Genomic DNA, 21,775 nt, shown 5'->3' with positions numbered 1-21,775 from the left:
AAGTTGGAGTATGAACTTGAAATTTGTCAGAGTAGCATTGGAGTCAGGGAGGTGTTTTTTCCTGCCCCTGAGGCAGTCCATCCAAATTTGGCCAAGTTATAAGCATCTGAAATCTCCAGATATTTTGTCTGCACTGAACTTGCTCTAGCCCCACACAGTTCCTTCATGCCAGCTGCACTGAGTATCCTCTGAGGTTCTTATGTGTCTACCCCACAGAATGCACTGAGTAGGTTCCCAACTCAACAGCAGCAAACTCTTTGCCTGACTTGCCAGGTGTCACAAAGTGGGCATAACACACATTTTCCTTCCCCATACACATCCCTGCACCCCAACTGGAGTTGTAGAACAAACTTGGCCTATTTAGTTAATGAATATTGTGAAAGTATGTTTATATATTTCTTTGTATTGAATCGTGCATTCACTTCCCAGTTTTTCTTTTGTTTATCTTAATGCTTCAGTCTCTTTGCTTTTTTGCGGGGAGGGAGAGAATCATTACATGGGTCCCATTGCCAATGAAATTAATAAAATGTTGGGACCTCTGGAAGAAAGGAAGACAGTTGCTTCCTTGGGGCCGCATTCTGCCTTCAGAGATATGGGTACAGTTCCTATTAACTCCAGTGGGTGTTGCACATGCACATCTGATAATTGAATTACACCATCAGAGACAATCATGAGAGTCTTACTTGGTTCATATTTCTGGCTAAGAGACGGGTATTACAACCTTGGGAAAAGGAAGATATTCATAGAATCATAGAATATCAGGGTTGGAAGGGACCTCAAGAGGTCATCTAGTCCAACCCCCTGCTCAAAGCAGGACCAATTCCCACCTAAATCATCCCAGCCAGGGCTTTGTCAAGCCGGGCCTTAAAAACCTCCAAGGAAGGAGACTCCACCACCTCCCTAGGTAACGCATTCCAGTGTTTCACCACCCTCCTAGTGAAATAGTTTTTCCTAATATCCAACCTGGACCTCCCCCACTGCAACTTGAGACCATTGCTCCTTGTTCTGTCATCTGCCACCACTGAGAACAGGTGAGCTCCATCCCCTTTGGAACCCCCCTTCAGGTAGTTGAAGGCTGCTATCAAATCCCCCCATATTCTTCTCTTCTGGAGACTAAACAATCCCAGTTCCCTCAGCCTCTCCTCATAAGTCATGTGTTCCAGACCCCTAATCATTTTTGTTGCCCTCCGTTGAACTCTTTCCAATTTTTCCACATCCTTCTTGTAGTGTGGGGCCCAAAACTGGACACAGTATTCCAGATGAGGCCTCACCAATGTCAAATAAAGGGGAACGATCACGTTCCTCGATCTGCTGGCAATGCCCCTACTTATACAGCCCAAAATGCCGTTAGGCTTCTTGGCAACAAGAGCACACTGTTGACTCATATCCAGCTTCTCGTCCACTGTGACCCCTAGGTCCTTTTCTGCAGAACTGCTACCTAGCCATTCGGTCCCTAGTCTGTAGCAGTGCATGGGATTCTTCTGTCCTAAGTGCAGGACTCTGCACTTGTCCTTGTTGAACCTCATCAGGTTTTTTTTGGCCCAATCCTCTAATTTGTCTAGGTCCCTCTGTATCCAATCCCTACCCTCTAGTGTATCTACCACGCCTCCTAGTTTAGTGTCATCTGCAAACTTGCTGAGAGTGCAGTCCACACCATCCTCCAGAGCATTAATAAAGATATTAAACAAAACCGGCCCCAGGACCGACCCTTGGGGTACTCCGCTTGAAACCGACTGCCAACTAGACATGGAGCCATTGATCACTACCCGTTGAGCCTGATGATCTAGCCAGCTTTCTATCCACCTTACAGTCCATTCATCCAGCCCATACTTCTTTAACTTGGCGGCAAGAATACTGTGGGAGACCGTATCAAAAGCTTTGCTAAAGTCAAGGAATAACACATCCACTGCTTTCCCCTCATCCACAGAGCCAGTTATCTCATCATAGAAGGCAATTAGGTTAGTCAGGCACGACTTCCCCTTCGTGAATCCATGCTGACTGTTCCTGATCACTTTCCTCTCCTCTAAATGTTTCATAATTGATTCCTTGAGGACCTGCTCCATGATTTTTCCAGGGACTGAGGTGAGGCTGACTGGCCTGTAGTTCCCCGGATCCTCCTTTTTCCCTTTTTTAAAGATGGGCACTACATTAGCCTTTTTCCAGTCATCTGGGACCTCCCCCGATCGCCATGAGTTTTCAAAAATAATGGCTAATGGCTCTGCAATCTCACCCGCCAACTCCTTTAGCACCCTCGGATGCAGCGCATCCGGCCCCATGGACTTGTGCACATCCAGTTTTTCTAAATAGTCCCGAACCACTTCTTTCTCCACAGAGGGCTGGTCACCTTCTCCCCATACTGTACTGCCCAGTGCAGCAATCTGGGAGCTGACCTTGTTTGTGAAGACAGAGGCAAAAAAATCATTGAGTACATTAGCTTTTTCCACATCCTCTGTCACTAGGTTGCCTCCCTCATTCAGTAAGGGGCCCACACTTTCCTTGATTTTCTTCTTGTTGCTAACATACCTGAAGAAACCCTTCTTGTTACTCTTAACATCTCTTGCTAACTGCAACTCCAAGTGTGATTTGGCCTTCCTGATTTCACTCCTGCATGCCTGAGCAATATTTTTATACTCCTTCCTGGTCATTTGTCCAATCTTCCACTTCTTGTAAGCTTCTTTTTTGCGTTTAAGATCAGCAAGGATTTCACTGTTTAGCCAAGCTGGTCGCCTGCCATATTTACTATTCTTTCTACACATCGGGATGGTTTGTTCCTGCAGCCGCAATAAGGATTCTTTAAAATACAGCCAGCTCTCTTGGACCCCTTTGCCCTTCATGTTATTCTCCCAGGGGATCCTGCCTACCTGTTCCCTGAGGGTGTCAGAGTCTGCTTTTCTGAAGTCCAGGGTCCGTATTCTGCTGCTCTCCTTTCTTCCTTGTGTCAGGATCCTGAACTCGACTATCTCATAGTCACTGTCTCCCAAGTTCCCATCCACTTTTGCTTCCCCTACTAATTCTTCCTTGTTTGTGAGCAGCAGGTCAAGAAAAGCTCTGCCCCTAGTTGGTTCCTCCAGCACTTGCACCAGGAAATTGTTCCCTACACTTTCCAAAAACTTCCTGGATTGTCTGTGCACCGCTGTATTGCTCTCACAGCAGATATCAGGGTGATTCAAGTCTCCCATGAGAACCAGGGCCTGCGATCTAGCAACTTCTGCTAGTTGCCAGAAGAAAGCCTCGTCCACCTCATCCCCCTGGTCTGGTGGTCTATAGCAGACTCCAACCACGACATCACCCTTGTTGCTCACGCTTCTAAACTTAATCCAGAGACTCTCAGGTTTTTCTGCAGTTTCATACTGGAGCTCTGAGCAGTCATACTCCTCTCTTACATACAACGCAACTCCCCCACCTTTTCTGCCCTGCCTGTCCTTCCTGAACAGTTTATATCCATCCATGACAGTACTCCAGTCATGTGAGTTATCCCACCAAGTCTCTGTTATTCCAATCGCATCATAGTTCCCTGACTGTGCCAGGACTTCCAGTTCTCCCTGCTTGTTTCCCAGGCTTCTTGCATTTGTGTATAGGCACTTAAGAGAACTCATCGATCGTCCCTCTTTCTCGGCATGAACCAGGAGTCCTCCCCTCTTGCGCTCTCCTGCTTGTGCTTCCTCCCAGGATCCCATTTCCCCACTTACCTCAGGGCTTTGGTCTCCTTCCCCCGGTGAACCTAGTTTAAAGCCCTCCTCACTAGGTTAGCCAGCCTGCTGGCGAAGATGCTCTTCCCTCTCTTCGTTAGGTGGAGCCCGTCTCTGCCTAGCACTCCTCCTTCTTGGAACACCATCCCATGGTCGAAGAATCCAAAGCCTTCTCTTCGACACCACCTGCGTAGCCATTCGTTGGCTTCCATGATTCAACGGTGTCTACCCCGGCCTTTTCCTTGCACAGGGAGGATGGACGTGAACACCACTTGCGCCTCAAACTCCTTTATCCTTCTTCCCAGAGCCACGTAGTCTGCAGTGATCCGCTCAAGGTCATTCTTGGCAGTATCATTGGTGCCCACGTGGAGAAGCAGGAAGGGGTAGCGATCCGAGGGCTTGATGAGTCTCGGCAGTCTCTCCGTCACATTGTGTATCCTAGCTCCTGGCAAGCAGCAGACCTCTCGGTTTTCCCGGTCGGGGCGGCAGATAGATGACTCAGTCCCCCTGAGGAGGGAGTCCCCGACCACCACTACCCTCCTCCTCCTCTTGGGAGTGGTGGTCGTGGAACCCCCATCCCTAGGACAGTGCATCTTTTGCCTTCCAATCGGTGGAGTCTCCTTCTGCTCCCTTCCCTCAGATGGGTCATCTAGTCCACTCTCCGCATTAGTACCTGTAGAGAGAACATGGAAACGATTGCTCACCTGTATCTCCATTGCTGGTGCATGGACGCTCCTCTTTCTCCTTCTGGAGGTCACATGCTGCCAAACCTCTTCACAATCCATCTGTCCCTGCTGCGCCTGCTCTGAGTCTTCAGAACATTGTGGCCATAGAAGCATCTCCTGACGTCTGTCCAGGAAATCTTCATTTTCCCTTATGCAACGCAGAGTCGATACTCGTTTCTCCAGCCCTCGAACCTTCTCTTTCAATATGGAGACCAGCTTGCACTTTGTACAGACAAAGTCGCTTCTGTCCTGTGGAAGAAAGACAAACATGGCACAACCTGTGCAGGTTACAACAGCTGATCGCTCACCTTCCATATCACCGTCCTCTTAAGAACTTCCTCAACTGTTGCAGGAACTACTCAGAGAAACCTGCAGATGAAAGCCTCAGTGTGCTCTCCTCAGGCAAACTCCCGCTGTTAGCCTCTGCTGTTCGCCACTCAGCTGGTTCGCTGCAGACTGCCCTTATATACCAGTCAGGCCCACTCAAGGCCCACCTGGAACAAAGCACTCCCAATTCACACTTTTCAAACAAACAAGCAAGCAATCAAGCACACGGTCAAACTGACCAACTGTCCCAACAGCAGACACTCAGATACTCACCAATACAGCCCCCCAATGCAGCACTTAGCGTACCTCCTCTAGGACAGCTCCCAGGCAAACTCCCGCTGTTAGCCTCTGCTGTTCACCACTCAGCTGGTTCGCTGCTGACTTATATACCAGTCAGGCAAATACGTCCTTTGCCAACAAATAAACTGGGTTTGCATTAGCAGAACTTTTCAAAGGTGTGGGCATGAGACCGGAAACATCAAATACCAATATAAACGGGAAGAATGTAGATCTGTTTTTATTTATCCTTCCATTTAGTTTAAACTGAATTAGCTCATGATCACTCAAACCACGGTTGTCCTTTACAACCAATTCTTCTATGAGCTCCTCACTACTCATCAATTCCAAATCTAAAATGGCATCACCTCTTGTTGGTTCAGCAGCTATCACATCCCGGAAAATCTGGGCCCTACTATTATTAGTAGCACTTGTCCTTCAATCTGTATCTGGGAAGTTAAAGTCTCCCATAATCACACAATTCCCAGTAGAATTTATTTAATTAAAAATATTGAAGAGGTCTCTATCCATTTCCCTTCCCCATACACATCCCTGCACCCCAACTGGAATCACACAAATACAGGAGAGCTGCAAGGGCTGCAGTTGCCCATTCCAAACACCAGTGGCTAACATGGCACCAGGCATTGGTGAAGAGGCAGTCTGTTCTGTGCTCTTAGATCTCTGCCTGCTGTGGCCCAAGCACGTGGAAGGGGAAGAAGGAAACAACCTAATTCAAAAGCAGAGTGGGGCACAAGGACAGAGGGGCACAAGAGCTGAAGGGGAGCAGTCTGGTATTTTCACACACAATCCAGTTCTACTGTACCTGATTCTGAAGTGCTCCAGAGTTATGAAAACACACTAATAACTATCTGGTTTGTTTTATTACCTTGTTTTCTTCAGGCTGACGTTTTGTGAGGCAGTAGGGGATGTGATTTATGACTATGGGGAGGTGGAACCATTCAACAAGTCCAAGTGCTTGGCTTTGGCTCAGATTGCCTACAGTCAGTGTGGCGTGCACAAGAAAGCTGCTCTGTGCTTGTGTAAACAGGGCCAAATTTGTGGAGCAATGGATTATATACAGCAATTCAAACAGCTCACTTTAGGTAAATCACAAAGCATTTATTATATTGTCTTTCATCATTTTTCTACCAATTGTTTATTTCAGGTTTAAAAATTAAATCTTATCATGGTGACATTTTGGACTAAATTTTTAAATGATACATTTTAAATTCACACAAAAAATCCAATTCTGTTCTCATTGAGTCTAATGGAAGCAGTATTTGGCTCTTAACATGCCACTGCATATGTAAATAATATAAATAACTAGAAATGTTACCCTAAAAGCAACTAAAGTGACTAGTTCAGTTGGAAATAAGGAATTTCTTCAGAGGATCGAGCTTCAGTAGCTCCCTATTGATCTGCCATAGAGACTAATGTGAGATTGGTAGAGGACTCCATAGCCTAAAGTTTCAAAATCTAAGAGGCTAGTTTGGCCTATCTGTAGTTCTAGCATAGATTCTTAATCTGATAACTAGAGGCTGCAGAGAAATTCTTTAAATATGATAATGGAAACGGAGATGACTGCCTAATGAGTTCTTAGGGTCATTTGCACCTGTGCAAAGTGGTTCTAAAACCCTGGCAAATCATAATGGCACCATTTTACACTCTGTACACAAGCTGCACTGCAGTGTAGAATCAGGCCCTCTGAGAAGATGTCTATAAAGCAGATTCTGACCATTAAGCATGCCCAGCCTCTGTCTTGTCAAAGCCCTTCTCGCCAAACTTGACATAGAATGTCGTGAGTGAGTTCCTCTGTCTGTTTCTTTGACATGAAAATGTCCTGAGGTTTTTATCTGATGGGCTAAAATCCTTAAAATATCCATCGTTTGTTTCTTTTGACACCAGTATATTAGATTCTGTTGTCTCCAAAAGAATCATGTTTAAAAGCTGTCTGACTGCATCTGGCATTGTCATTGCATAGCAGACCTGCAACTTCAAGGTCTTTTAAAGCCTAAGGAATATTGGCCAAACTAGGAGTGTTTTAATTCACTAACCCCTTTCATTTATTTTTGGATTTCTCTACTAGCAGTTATTCACATTTCTCATTAAGTATTTTATTTCTTGCTTTCTCTTGCTATTCTTCCCAACCTTTTATGTATGTGTGTATATATGTGTCTATACATTTATAGACACACATTATGTAGCATTTCAGTATCTTTTATAAATAGATAATGGTGTATATTTTTATAGCAACATCCCTGATGTCAGAGTCCCTGTGAGTATGGGTGTCTGTTGCAGCTTGTAACTTTGGAGAAGAAAAAATAATTTAGCTGTAATAATTATTCTTTTAAGATTTAGTTAGATGTAATAGATGAACCCACAACCACTACCCATCTCAGGTGGGACTTCTAGAATCTTTTTTTAATGTTTCCAAATTATGCACATTTTCAATTTAGAAGCTCTGCGCTGGAGCCAATATTGAGCAGTTAAACTATAGAAAACCTCCTCACCACTCTCATGTTAGGAACATGGGTATAAGATTGAAGAACTACTACAGCTCTGTATTTTAGATAACTATATTTTAGAAGTAAGTACTTTTCTCTTTTGTAAAACCATAATCAGATTAATTCTGCATCCAAATACATTGACTGAAGTCCTGATTCTGCAAGCACTTAGACACACATAACAAGTAAAACAAAGCATATGCCTAAATTTTAGCAGGATTAGGCCTAAATTTGGAAGTGAAGACACTTGATCAGTTATGATGGAAAACACAGTTGAACACACAACTAGACAATCATGTCCTATACCCACAGGGGTGAAATCCTGGCCCCAGTGAAGTCAACAAGGGTTTTGCCAGTGGAGCCAGGATTTCACTCCATATGTTTCTGCTCTCATTTAATCACATTTCCTTATAGCTTTGTATTGAAAGCGCATGCAGTTGCATGCCTATTTAGATGTACACTTGCTGTTTTTTACCTTTACAAAAGAGATGGGCCCCCCAGGTATTAATACATACTCTGGGTTAAATAATAAGTAAAAAGTGATTTTATTGAATACAGAAAGTAGGATTTAAGTGGTTCCAAGTAGTAACGGACAGAACAAAGTGAATTACCAAGCAAAATGAAATAAAACACGCAAGTCTACGCCTAATACTGTAAGAAAACTGAATACAGATAAAACCTCACCCTCAGAGGTGTTCCAGTAAGCTTCCTTTTACAGACTAGTCTCCTTCTAGTCTGGGTCCAGCAATCACTCACACCCCCTGTAGTTACTGTCCTTTGTTCCAGTTTCTTTCAGGTATCCTTGGGGGTGAGCCAGCTGAAGACAGAATGGAGGGGTTTCCCAGGGGTTTAAATAGACTTTCTCTTGTGGGTGGATACCCCTCCCTCCCCCTGTGTAGAATTCCAGGTACAAGATGGAGTCTTGGAGTGACATGGGGAAGTCACATGTCCATGCATGACTCAGAACTTACAGGTAGCAGCCATGGTTCACATGCTACCTTGACTGTCCTCAAGTAGTCTTCTCATGTGGATTTGAGCATTCCAAGATCCATTGTCCGTTAAGTGCTTCTTGATTGGGCACTTAACTTGCATATTCTTTTCTCAAGAAGTTGACCAAATGCCTTACCGAGGCTATTTAAAAATCAAGCAAGTATATAGCCAATATTCATAACTTTGAATACAAAAATGATTACATGCATACAAATAGGATGAATAGATTCAGTAGATCATAACCTTTGCAGAGATATGTTACATGGCATGCGTAGCATAAAACATATTCCAGTTATGTCATATATACATCCATAAGCATATTTCCATAAAGCCTTAGGGGTGCACCGTCACAGGTGGGAAAAACAAAGATGATGAAAGAAGTGAAGATATGTTCTGAAAGATCAAAGAATGCTGTTTTGTGAATGCAAACTAATGAAAATGTTGATAGATTTTAAAATGTTGGTTGCACAAGTTCAGATTGCCAGTTGCCAAAAAACTGAAGATGACACTAATCTTGTCAAAAATTTTACCAGCCTATTTTAAATTAAAATAGGATTTCCTTCAACATCAGGCATGCATGTATATTTGCTCCACCTCTTTTTTGTCTTGAGCAAACCCATTTATTGTGGCTAATATAGATAAAATTCTGTTCACTATTTATTTTTGAGTTGAGTATCATTCATGGATGTTGACAGGCAATGACATATTGTTCCATATTTATGTCCCTAAGAGAGTGTAATATTGCAAAGCACTGATCCTCAAAATATGTTCTATGGGCACATTCAGAAGAGAGTGTGAATGCTGTAGGAAAAGTGAAGGAGTGGGTTATAGAAGGGGATGTGGTTCAGCAGAGGATCTCTCTTTTTTGTAAGTTGTTCCACAGAATGAAAAAGTTAAGTTACTGGCCTAAAATAAATTGAGGCATCTATTTATTTTCTGTATTAGTGATTACATCATTTGAAAGTTAAAATTGATTTTTCTTTATATTGGAAGTGTGGATCATTTAGCTTCAGAGTTATTACCTTGTAAACAAGTTGCAGATGCACCCTCAAATTATGTTAGTCAAAGAAGTAGGCAGCATAAAGACTACATCACATACTGGATGCATAGATCCTGATTCTCAGCTGCACCCAAGGGGTATACAACACAACTTGTGGGGGAAAGAGAGGTGCAAAGGTGGCTTCATGGCACCTTTGTACTCCCCCATTCCTAAACTGACTGTATTGGGCTGGTTCCCTGGAGTGAGTTAGAGCAGACTACATGCTGTTCTAATTTACACTAGCTGGCAATAGCCCCATGCTGTCATCATGGCAGTCAAGGATTGCTGAACTGCAGGGAAGACCCAGTCATGCCCCCTTTCCCCAGCTATGTCCCTTACACTGACAGTCACGAATATGGATAGTATATGAGCAGTTAGACCAGTTCTACAGCAACAAAGCATCCATTGCACTGGGGTGATCCTCTTGCAGGTGGCTATGTGGCTTTAGGATTGCTTTGGACAGTGGAGCAGCAAAATAGCAGCCCTAACACAGACAAGAATCTGGGGCACATTCTGTTCCTCAATAAAGAGCAAAATTATCTATTTAAACTCTCTTGGTTGTTCTTTTCAGCTTGACCCAAGATATTGACTAGAGAAATGTAAAAATCCCATCTGGTCAACTCTTCTATCTTACTTCAGAAAACATTATGTACTTGCTCAGATACCATACCATCCTCAGTTAACATTTATAGTACCTGAGACTGGTCAGTGTGAATTCTCCAAAAACAATAGATACGCACCTTAAGCAGCATCATAGATCCATCAAAATTAGGCTATTAGGCCCCACTCTAAATATTTTATCTTTGCTCAGGAAGTTTTATCATTGACTTTAATGAGGCCAGAATTTCACCCTCCGAATTGACAGGTATCTGAGGTTGTAAACAGTGTTCGTATCCTGTCCAGTCATTTAGCCACACTGTACATATTTAGGGCCCAGTCATGCAGGAAAGGCAGTAGATACTGAAGATGTTTAGCATGCTGCAGGATTGTGCTACTTGGCTCTTATTTTTTCCTCATGCCCTTTCCTCCATCCACTCAGTCATTTTTCTTTAAATGATTTCTCTCCAATTATGTCAACCTTCATCTGCTGCTGTGGTGCCTAGAACTGTTGCAGCATTCTAATGTAGGTGCTGTCTCACCAGTGCCATTTAGAGAGAGGGGCTATCACTTCACTGTTCTGGGATGTGACGCCTCTGTGTAAGCAAACTAAAATCACATTAGCTTCTCTTTGTGCCCATATAGCAATGCAAGTTCATATCACTTTTGCTTTCTGCAATTCCCTAGGCCCCTTTTCAACATTGCTGCTTTCCAAGTCTCTCTCTCCCATTTAATATCTTCCTTCAGATTTTTATTCCTCTGTTCTGTTAGGTTGCATTTTCCAGTCTGATTTTATTTCTTGCCGATATTTCTAACAACTTCAAGGTATCTCTTATTATTTCTGTCTTCTTTGATATTTGCAACACTTCCCTAGTTAGTATCATCTGTGAATTTAATTATTGTGCTGTTTATCTTTTCTTCCAGATAAATGAGACCAGGTTCTGATCTCATGTATACTAGTTTTACACAAACTTAATTGAAGTTTCACCTGATTTACAGTGGTCAGTGAGATCAGAATTGGAGTTATCATGCTTGTGTGTTTGTGTGAACACCCACAAATGTATAGTGACCTGGATGTTTGTTTTCAGATGATTACTTATTCCTACTGAAAAACTGTCCTAGTATTGAGCTAATTCATTGTCTAACTCAAGAGTGGAATGAGAAACCAGCATTATTATCCATTGGGGCTACGATCCTCTCACTCATTGATGCTGATCACAAAGAGCATGGTTTACAACTGTTAGAGGAAATAAACATGGGTGAGAAGAGTAAGTACAGTAAGATGTAATTAACAGACATTTATAGTGAAGTTATGTAAATGTCACATTTCTCTATTTTCATTGCAGTATCTGGGAAGTTCCAAAACAATTCAATTGTAAATGACAATAAAATGAATACAAAGTTATTGAGGTCACAATCATTTAATTGTGTTAAATTTAATTCAGCTAATTTAAAAACACATAGTTAATCTTTTCCCTTTGTACCATGTGTCCATTGACATTTTCCAAAAAACAAACCCCAAATCCATAAATTATTGTGTCATTGATGCTCCTATTGTCCCTAATCTATACTGGAGAGTGATTAAAATCTCACTACTCATGGTACTCCCTTTGATATCAAAAAAGTTACTTTTGCCATCTGCTACAGCCTGCCTTGCTCAGTCCTGTGTTCAGATTAGCACTTTTGGTAGGGTCTGCTGCAAGTTCCTGTACTTTCTTCTAGAGTTAAGGACCTTTCTTGGCCATGTAATTTGGCAACTTGGCACATTTAGTTTTTCCCCTTGCAGTGATGATTACTCCCAACTGATGGCCTTATCCTACTCCCACTGAAGTCAAGAGCAAAACATCCATTAACTTTAAATAAATAAATTAAATTAAATAAATAAAAGGCAGAATTGGCCACACATTCTCCAGTCTTTCTGCTTTTCGTGGGGTTTCAGACATGATTTTCAGTGCTGTGGTAGGAGGTGCTTTTAATCTTTATAAATAAAGTAAACACTACTTTTCTGATGGATTTTTGATCAGTTATCTCTTTATTTGGTCCTTGACCTTAGAATTTATCCAACTGGAAAAAGAATTATTGATCTGTAGTCATATTATCCCCTAAGATCATACCTCTTTCTGTTCTTTGTTTAATATGAGCAAAGCAGAAACTGATTGAGGGCAAATACTGTGCCACTACATGATATTTTTTTCTTCATCAGATGCACTGGAACAAGTTATTTTAAATGATACGGTCTGTACCTTGGAAGGTTGGAAGAAGATCGCAGATACATGTGCAGAAAATAAGCATGAAAAATTGTCTCAAGAAATTCTCTCGATCCTTACCTCACAGGAAGGAGTGGTTCAGATTTCTCCATTTGATGATGATGATGATGTAAAGATAATGGAACACGTTTTCTTGTAATTCTTCTGTAAAGCAATTGGTGGAGCTCTAACAACATTCAACCTAAGCATCGTTTTAGTTGCTTCTATGAATTATAGTAAACATTTATCACTCAGAAATAGAGCTGAGACTTCTTTTTGCCATCAAACGTAAATTAGTAGCCCCTTTTAATACTTGTGTGTTAACTGGGAAGGTATTTTCATTGTAGAACAAACTTGGCCTATTTATTTAATTAAGATTGTGAAAGTATGTTTATATATTTCTTTGTATTGAATAGTGCATTCACTTCTCAGTTTTTCTTTTGTTCATCTTTATGCTTCAGTCTCTTTGCTTTTTTGCGGGGAGGGAGGGAATCATCACATGAGTCCCATTGCCAATTAATACAATGTTGGGACCTCTGGAAGAAAGGAAGACAGTTGCTTCCTTGGGGCCACATTCTGCCGTCAGAGATATGGGTACAGTTCCTATTAACTCCAGTGGGTGTTGCACATGCACATCTGATAATTGAATTACACCATCAGAGACAATCATGAGAGTCTTACTTGGTTCATATTTCTGGCTAAGAGACGGGTATTACAACCTTGGGAAAAGGAAGATATTCAAATACGGCCTTTGCCAACAAATAAACTGGGTTTGCATTAGCAGAGCTTTTCAAAGGTGTGGGCATGAGAGCTGGAAACATCAAATACCAATATAAACGGGAAGAATGCAGATCTGTTTTTATTTATCCTTCCATTTAGTTTAAACTGAATTAGCTCCTGATCACTCAAACCACGGTTGTCCTTTACAACCAATTCTTCTATGAGGTCCTCACTACTCATCAATACCAAATCTAAAATGTCATCACCTCTTGTTGGTTTAGCAACTATTTGGTGAAGAAATCTGTCAGCTATCACATCCCGGAAAATCTGGGCCCTACTATTATTAGTAGCACTTGTCCTTCAATCTGTATCTGGGAAGTTAAAGTCTCCCATAATCACACAATTCCCAGTAGAATTTATTTCATTAAAAATATTAAAGAGGTCTCTATCCATACCCAGATTGGACGCTGGGGGTCTATAGCATACTCCAAGCACTATCCACGGGAACCTTTCTTTTCCAAAGTGATTTTGACCCAAACAGACTGTCTTATCCAGTCCACCCCTTATAATTTCTTTACAGTCTACCTCATCATTAATATACAATACCACTCCACCATCTTTGCCTTTATTTCTGTCTTTTCTGAATATCAAATACCCTTCAATATCTGTACTCCAGTCATGACTATTATTCTACTATTTCTGTTATCTCTATTATAACTGGTTTCACTTCCTGCATCAGTACTATTAGTTCATCCTTTTTGTTACCCAGGTTCCTTGCATTCCTGTACAAACATCTTAATTGTTGCTTCTTGGCCTTGCCCACATTCCTTGCCAAATTGGGTACAGTCATTCTGCCAGTATCGCCTACCTGATTGTTAGCTTCATTGGTATTGGCACGATCTTTCCCCTTAATGTCCATTCTCCTACCCACTGCTGTTCCTTTCTCCATTGCTGTATCCTTTCTTACTTGATTTACCTCCTTCTCAATGTTAAAATCAGGCGTGGATTACATGAGCATTTCCCATCTCCCCTGAGTTCCTAGTTTAAAGCTCTTTTAATGAGTTGTGCTAACCTCCATCCCAGAAGTCTGTTTTCTTCGAGTGCTGTCCCTGTGGGTGTTCCACTCTAGGTGTCGGAGCATCCCGGTGCCATTGATCGGAGATTTTCGGTAGCAGTGCCTGGTTGGGACACACGTGCTCAGTTGGTATCTCCCATCTCGTTGGAATCTTCCTGAGTGCCCGTGTCCCGCACCCCCCACAGTTCCTTCTAAACCGTCCCCGGCTGAAAACGGGACTCAGGGCAGTGCTGATCCTCTTCCCTGGTCTCTGTAGGAAAAATTAACAAAGAATACAGAAATACTTATTAGTTACATCCCAGTTGTTTCCCTTCCTTTAGTATAGTTACATAGTTAGTTACTTAGTTTAAAAAAAATACTTTTTCGCTTCAGGCTTGCATTCTGCTGAGACACTGTCCCCAGTAGCATAGCTAGTGGGGTACAGGGGAAGCAGCCGCTTCCCCTCAGCACATTTTCAAAAAGTGGCACACCTGCCAGCTGGCGCTAATCTCCTGCAGGCAAGGGGGGGCAGCACGGTCGGAGGAGCCATGGGGAGGGGACGGCACGACTGGAGGAGCGAGGGGGGGCGCAGCAGGGCGGCCCACAGCCAATGGGGGGGCAGCGGGTGCGGCCGGAGGAGGCAGAGCGAGGGGGGGGGCACAGCATGGCGGCCCGCACAGCATGGCCGGCAGCCGCGGCCAGAGGAGTGAGGGGGGGCGCAGCAAGTCGGCCTGCAGCGCGGCCCGCAGCCGGAGGAGTCATGGGGAGGGGGCAGCGCGGCTGGAGGAGCGAGGGGGGGCGTAGCAGGGCGGCCCGCAGCGCGGCCGGTAGCCAATGTGGGTGCGGTGGGCGTGACCGGAGGAGGCAGAGCGAGGGGGCGGGGGGCACAGCAAGGCGGCCGGCAGCACAGCCGGCAGCCATGGCCGGAGGAGCAAGGGGGGGGGGGGCGCAGCATGGTGGCCGGCAGCCAATGGGGGGGCGGCAAAGCCAGTGGAGCCAGCCAAGGGGGGTGTGTGGAGCCAAAAGAGGAGCCAAGGGGGGGGGCACCTTTTTTATGTTTGCTCCCCCTGCTCTTAGATCCTGGCTACGCCACTGACTCTCCCCTGCCATTTCTAATTCACAATGCCAGGGGCTTCAGGATTCAAAAAGTGTGTTTCCTGTCAGGACTCCATGTCACGGTCAGATGGGCACTCACATTATGTGAAGTGCCTTGGCTAAACCCACATCCCCACAAAGTGCCTCCACTGTACAAGCATCAAGTCAAGGGCTCGGCGCGACAGGGACCTGCAGCTTAAAATGCTTCTCATGGAAAAATCTCTGCAGCCACTTTTGGAGATGGGGAAAGTTAAACCCACTCCCACATGCTCCCCAGCCAGATCTGAACCAGTTGGGAGCGTTGCTTCACCCTCTCTGGAGCAGCAAGAAGCACGGCAGTTTCACAGGAGAGACTGACAAGGGTAAAAGGTCTCCCACAAGATCCTTACCCTCTGTGCTGACAGAGCCACAGGCAGGCACCTCAGCTCTTTCTACAGCCTCAACCACGGCTCCTGCAGAACGCAGAGGCAGGAACCCAACCTCCCGTACTGGGAAGGTTTCCGAGGCACCGAGCACGTCAGCACTAAAAATAGCTGCGGTGCTGGCTGCGCCGTCTGCCCCGATGCCGACAAGGACGTCGGCACCAACCCCCTCTTCGGGAAAAATAGCCGCAGTGCTGGCTGTGCGCTCTGCCCCGGTGTCAGCACCGAGCCTGCCTCCTGCCCCAGCACCAGCAGCGGACCCCCTGCAGGGCATCTCCAACAGACCCACGGCACCGCTGACACTTTCACTTTCACCTGCTAACGTGCTAGAGCACAGTTCAGGCTCAGCACAGCCCAGGGAGCAAGAACAACAGTTCCTCACACAATGTGACCTCTCAGTGCCACCTGAGCCTAACTCTCTGCTTCTGGAAACACAGGGCTCGCTCTTAGAACAGCCGTTCTCATCACCTGAACTGGCTACCTTCTCTAATAGCGAACCCGATGTACAGTAACAGGCAGAGTTCTCTCCACCTGCCTCTCCTCCTCCACTGGAACCTCTTCCACCTCAGGCTACAGTCCACAGCCACCAGCCTCAGTTTCCCTACTTCGCCCCACCATGGGCGGCATCTGGGTTCTCCTACCCTATGCCTTGGCCTCAGTGGTACCCTTGGCCACATCCTCCTACCACTCATCCTCAGACCTCTGTGCCTCGATCTCCAGCTCCGTCCACTTCTAGAGTACCTGAACCCTCTCCTGAGAATGTGAGCTATGAACCATATCCTGACTCACCGAACCCTATTTCTCCCTCTGCTCCGGATGGAGCCCTCTCCCCCCCGCCTCCACAGAATGTGGACGACGGTAAACAATTTCAAGAGCTTTTCAAGAGGGTGGCACTCAGTCAAGACATCCCCCTAGAAGAGGTTCAGGAGACACAATACAAACTCCTGAGACTCCTTCAACCCTCTGCGCCCGCAAAGATCGCACTCCCTATAAATGAAGCACTCCTGGAACCAGCTGACACTCTCTGGCAAACTCCAGCTTCTTTATTACCAACCTGCAGAAAGGCCGAACGTAAATACTATGTTCCTGCTAAGGACGCTGACTTCCTATTTTCTCACCCACAACCAAACTCTCTTGTCATCAGTGCAGTCGCACAAAGGACGAAACAGCCACAATCTCAGCCCAACCTGCAAGACAAGGACCTTAAACGCCTTGACGTCTTGGGTCGCAAGGTTTACACGTCCTCCACTCTACAATTCAGGATTGCAAACTTCTCTGCACTCCTTGCCAGCTACGACTTTGATAACTACAATAAACTTTTTGAATTCGCCTCCTACATTCCAAGGGACAGGAGAGCAGACTTTAAATCAATTCTGAGCGAGGGCCAATTGATTTCCAGAATGGCCCTCTTTAGATACAGCGGACACAGCAGCCTGTACTACTGCAACTGCTGTGGTTATGGGCAGATCTTCATGGCTTTCTGCATCTGGCATCCCTAAAGATCTGCAGACCAAAGTGGAGGATCTCCCCTTTGATAAAGACAAACTGTTTTCCAAAAAAACCCGATGAACTACTTCACACCATGAAAGATTCTAGAGCGACACTGCGCAACCTGGGCATTCACCCATTTCCTCCCAGGAGACAACGATACCAACCCTACCAAAGACCGCGCACACAACAATATTATCGGCCTCAATCCAAACCATACGACGTAATTAGGAATCGCGCTAGACCCCCCTAAGCACAGACAAAATCAAGCTCAAGCAACCACCTCCTGCCCATCTGGGAACAAACAACAATTTTGAAACGTTGGTCGAGGATCTGCGCGACCACCCCTTGATTCCACAGCCTACTTCCCCATTTGGCCACCGCCTCCAGAGTTTCCAACATACCTGGCAGCAAATTACATGGGACCACTGGATCCTCGAAATAGTTCAGTCTGGTTACTCTATCCCATTCATATCTGTCCTCCTACCCTTCCCCCTTCCCTGTCCTCCTTCAGGGACCCCTCTCATGAGCACCTCCTTCGTGTAGAAGTGGCGCACCTCCTCCAGCTAGGCACAGAGGAACCTGTGACGACGCAACATCGAGGGAAAGGGTTCTACTCCCATTACTTCCTGACCCAGAAAAAAAACGGTGGATGGAAACCTATACTAGACCTATGCCGACTGAACAAATTCGTGAGGGTACAAAAATTCAAGATGGTCACACTGGGTACAATAATTCCTGCACTGGATCAAGGGGACTGGTTTACAGCCCTCATCCTACAACACGCTTATTTTCATATATCAATTCATCCAGCTCACAGACTCTTCCTACGATTCACAATCAGTCATGACCATTTTCAATACAGAGTTCTTCCTTTCGGCCTCTCCACAGCGCCGAGAGTCTTTTCTAAAACTCTAGCCGTGGTCGTGGCTTACCACAACAAACATGGGATCACACTTTTCCCCTATCTGGACGATTGCCTCATCAAGGGCAACTCCGATGGCGAAACACTTCAAGCTACCCATTTCGCCATCTCCCTCTTTCACAGCCTAGGCCTCCAAATAAACGTCCAAAAATCTACCCTGACACCTACACAACATATCGAGTTAGTCGGCGCTCATCTCGAGTCAATCCAGAGCAGGGCCTTGCTCCCATATCACAGATTCCCCGCTATCACACAACTCATACGCACGCTCTCTTTTCGTCCCAGGACACAGGCAAGAATCTGCCTACAGATCCTTGGTCACATGGCAGCCTCCACCTTCGTGGTCCAGTATGCCAGGCTGCACTTGAGATGTCATCAGGGCTGGCTCAATTCCAATTTCAAACCCAACAGACACACTTTAGGACGCTGCTAACTCCTCCTCCCAATGTTATAGCTTCCCTACATTTTCTGGACAAGACCAGAAAACTTCTGCACGGGGGTTTCCTTCCAGCAACAATCCCCAACACTCATGCTCACCATGGATGCTTCCCTAATCGGTTGGGGAGCGCATCTTCTGGGGACACAGGGCACAAGGCTGGTGGTCCACATCAGAGATGCACCTACACATAAATCTCTTAGAGCTCAGAGCAGTGAGGCGAGCATGCCTTCACTTTCTTCCCCTCATAAAGAACAAATCTATTCGGGTCTTAACAGACAACCTAGCATGTATATACTACATCAACAGACAAGGAGGAGCCCGATCACATTCCCTTTGCATGGAAGCCATCCGACCATGGAATTGGTGCATACAAAATCTAATACAAATCATCGCTTCCTACCTACCAGGCTGCCACAACACTACTGCCGACGCACTCAGCAGGCACTCCTAGACAGAGCATGAATGGGAGCTGCACCCCGCAATACTTCAACAGCTCTTCTTCCTCTGGAGCACCCCGTCAATAGACCTCTTTGCCACAACCCAGAATCAAAAATGTCCCCTGTTTTGCTCCAGAGCGGGACTCGGGACTGCATCCCTAGGAAACGCGTTCCTCATCCCGTGGAACAACTCTCCTGTACACCTTCCCACCAATCCCTCTACTCCACAGCGTTCTTCGGAAGATCGTAGACGACAAGGACCGGGTCATCCTTTTTGCCCTGGCTTGGCCAAGACAGACGTGGTATCCTTACCTCCTCCGCATGTCCTCCCGTCATCCACGGGCTCTCTCCAACAGGCCAGATTTCCTTTCCCAGAACAACGGATGGGTTCTTCATCCCCAGACCCAAAAGCTCCACCTCACAGCCTGGTTCCTTCATGGTTCCAAACCCATGAACTAGCTTGTTCCGAGCAAGTCCGATGTGTCCTCCTGCACAGTAGAAAAGACTCCACTCATAAAACCTATCTGCAGCAGTGGAAGCATTTCGCCCCCTGGTGCTCACGTAATCACTTAACACCCAATATGGTGACCCTCCCTAACATTCTAGACTACCTCCTGAAACTGAAACAGGATGGACTTTCGCTCAGCTCCATCAAAGTGCACCTGGAGGTGCTTGCCACCTTCCATGACCTCTTAGAAGGTTATTCACTCTATACCCACCCCACCATAAAACGATTTCTCACAGGCCTGCAAAATCTGTACCCTGAAATTTACCCAACAGCGGCTACATGGAACCTTAACCTTGTTCTTCAAGCTCTCATGAAACCTCCATTCGAGCCCTTGGCTACCTCCTCTCTTCTCCATATGTCCATGAAGGTAGCTTTCTTAGTTGCAATAACTTCAGCAAGGAGAGCAGGTGAAATAAGTGCCCTGATGGCCCATCCTCCCTACACAATCTTCTCCAAAGATAAAGTCACTCTGAGACCACATCCTAAATTTCTTCCTAAAGTGGTATTCACCTTCCACCTTAACCAACCTATATACTTACCTACTTTCTATCACAAACCTCACAAGACTCCACACGAGGCAACCCTGCATACTCTCAATGTCAGGCGAGCAATCGCTTCTTACTTAGACAGGACTAAGCCATTTCGTAAATCTCCACGACTCTTTGTCTCCATCACTGAAAGGTCGAAAGGTACGGCTATCTCTAAACAACGTCTGTCCAAGTGGATCTCTGACTGCATAAGATCCTCTTACCATATTCAAAATATTCAACCGCCCAAAGGCATTAGAACTCATTCCACTCGAGCTCTGTTGACATCCGTTGCCTTCCTACAAAACGTACCCATTTCTGACATCTGTAAAGTGGCTACGTGGTCCTCTGAACAGACGTTTGCCAAACATTATGCTATCACGCAAGATACCCTGGCAGACACCATAGTAGGCCATACAGTACTCTCTACAGTACTCACTGCCGCATCTCCAAAGTCCTACTGACCATAGTGGGAACTGCTATACATTCACCTAGAGTGGAGCACCCACAGGGACAGCACTCGAAGAAGAAGGGAAAGTTACTCACCTTGCAGTAACAGAAGTTCTTCGAGATGTGTGTCCCTGTGGGTGCTCCATTCCCCTCTACTTTGGAGTACTAGCATAACACTGCTCTACAGCCAAAATGCTTCTGAAAATAAATGTAGTCAAACTTTACTAATTCTGGGTCACTAAGAACGAAAATGATGCTTATAATTGTTGATTGGCTCTAGTTTTCAAGATATGCTATTGGGTCAGTATATATGACCCTTGACTTGGGAATGGCGGAGGATGAGTGAGTTATAAAGGGAAGGGATCTCAATTTAAACCAGAAATGACTAAAATACATCTTTGACTGGATCTATGAATAAATCTATGACTGGGTTTGGACAGTACTTGCTTTTTAGGCAAAACAATGAATGATGCAATCTGAAGCTGGTATTGCATCATACATGATATGAATTGCATCATGTTATTCCTAGAAGTCATGGATGATGCAATCATAATGAAGCTTACATCACTCTGCTGAACAAATTGCCCTATATCAGCTCTAGAAATCATACAGTGTCGTGCTCTCTTATTTGTCAGTGTTTGATTTTACAAAGGGACACATTTCTGTTTAGCCAAAGTGAGCAGATATGCCTCATACTTGTGTGAACAGTGCAGATAACTTCTGCTACGTTTGTGGTGAAGTGACTTTTGCATCACAAAAGCGCAGTAAAACCACTATGGTTAAGAAAGCCTATCACCTTTATTTTGGCTGCAAAATTGGAGATCAGGACAAGAGGTGGGCCCCACACATATGCTGCAACACTTGTGCAACAAATCTTCGCCAGTGTTTGAACAGGAAAAGGAAATCTATGCCTTTTGCAGTGCCAATGATTTGGAGAGAGCCAACAGATCATACCAGCAATTGTTACTTCTGCATGGTGCCTCCAGTTGGGAAAGATGTGTCAAAGAAGAAAAAGTGGACTGCGCATTATCCAAACATTCCATCAGCTATACGCCCAGTACCCCACGGAGAAGGACTGCCGGTTCCTGATGCACCAGAATCATTCTCACTTGAGTCAGACGAGAAAGAGGAAGAGGATGAAACTTCTGGTCCTGAACCATCAATGTCACAGGACCCACATTTTCTCCCATCCTCCTCCTCTGAACCACACCTCATAACACAAGGTGAACTGAATGACCTTGTCAGGGATTTGGAACTACCCAAGAGTAAGGCAGAGCTGTTGGGCTCCAGACTACAGCAGTGGAATCTCCTGGCAGG

At 45.1% G+C, this 21,775-nt stretch overlaps 1 protein-coding gene and 1 long non-coding RNA gene across 11 annotated transcripts in view; one reads left to right on the top strand and one right to left on the bottom strand.

The window, feature by feature from the left end:
* CLHC1 (clathrin heavy chain linker domain containing 1) overlaps positions 1-12,824 on the top strand; it is a 31,226-nt gene extending 18,402 nt beyond the window's left edge. For 4 of the 9 annotated variants that reach the window (XM_008169077.4, XM_008169075.4, XM_008169076.4 and 1 more), the window contains exons 10-12: positions 5,918-6,120; positions 11,236-11,415; positions 12,351-12,824. In XM_008169077.4, the coding sequence (XP_008167299.2) occupies positions 5,918-6,120; positions 11,236-11,415; positions 12,351-12,553 (586 nt within the window). In that variant the 3' untranslated portion in view covers positions 12,554-12,824. The remainder of the gene's footprint in view (positions 1-5,917; positions 6,121-11,235; positions 11,416-12,350) is intronic. The other 5 variants (XM_065590798.1, XM_065590796.1, XM_065590797.1 and 2 more) reach the window with 2 other exon arrangements.
* The window catches only part of LOC101941031 (uncharacterized), a 28,628-nt gene continuing 16,338 nt past the window's right edge, over positions 9,486-21,775 (bottom strand). Inside the window, exons 2-3 of one of the 2 annotated variants that reach the window (XR_010600247.1) lie at positions 14,186-14,438; positions 9,486-12,558 (exon numbers count right to left, since the gene is read on the bottom strand). This is a non-coding gene — a long non-coding RNA (uncharacterized LOC101941031). The remainder of the gene's footprint in view (positions 12,559-14,185; positions 14,439-21,775) is intronic. The other variant, XR_010600248.1, reaches the window with a different exon arrangement.

This window comes from Chrysemys picta, chromosome 3 (assembly GCF_011386835.1).
Source record: "Chrysemys picta bellii isolate R12L10 chromosome 3, ASM1138683v2, whole genome shotgun sequence".
NCBI lineage: Eukaryota > Metazoa > Chordata > Testudines > Emydidae > Chrysemys > Chrysemys picta.
The sequence above is the reverse complement of the archived record's forward strand: the minus strand, read 5'-3'. Positions and strand labels throughout refer to the sequence as shown.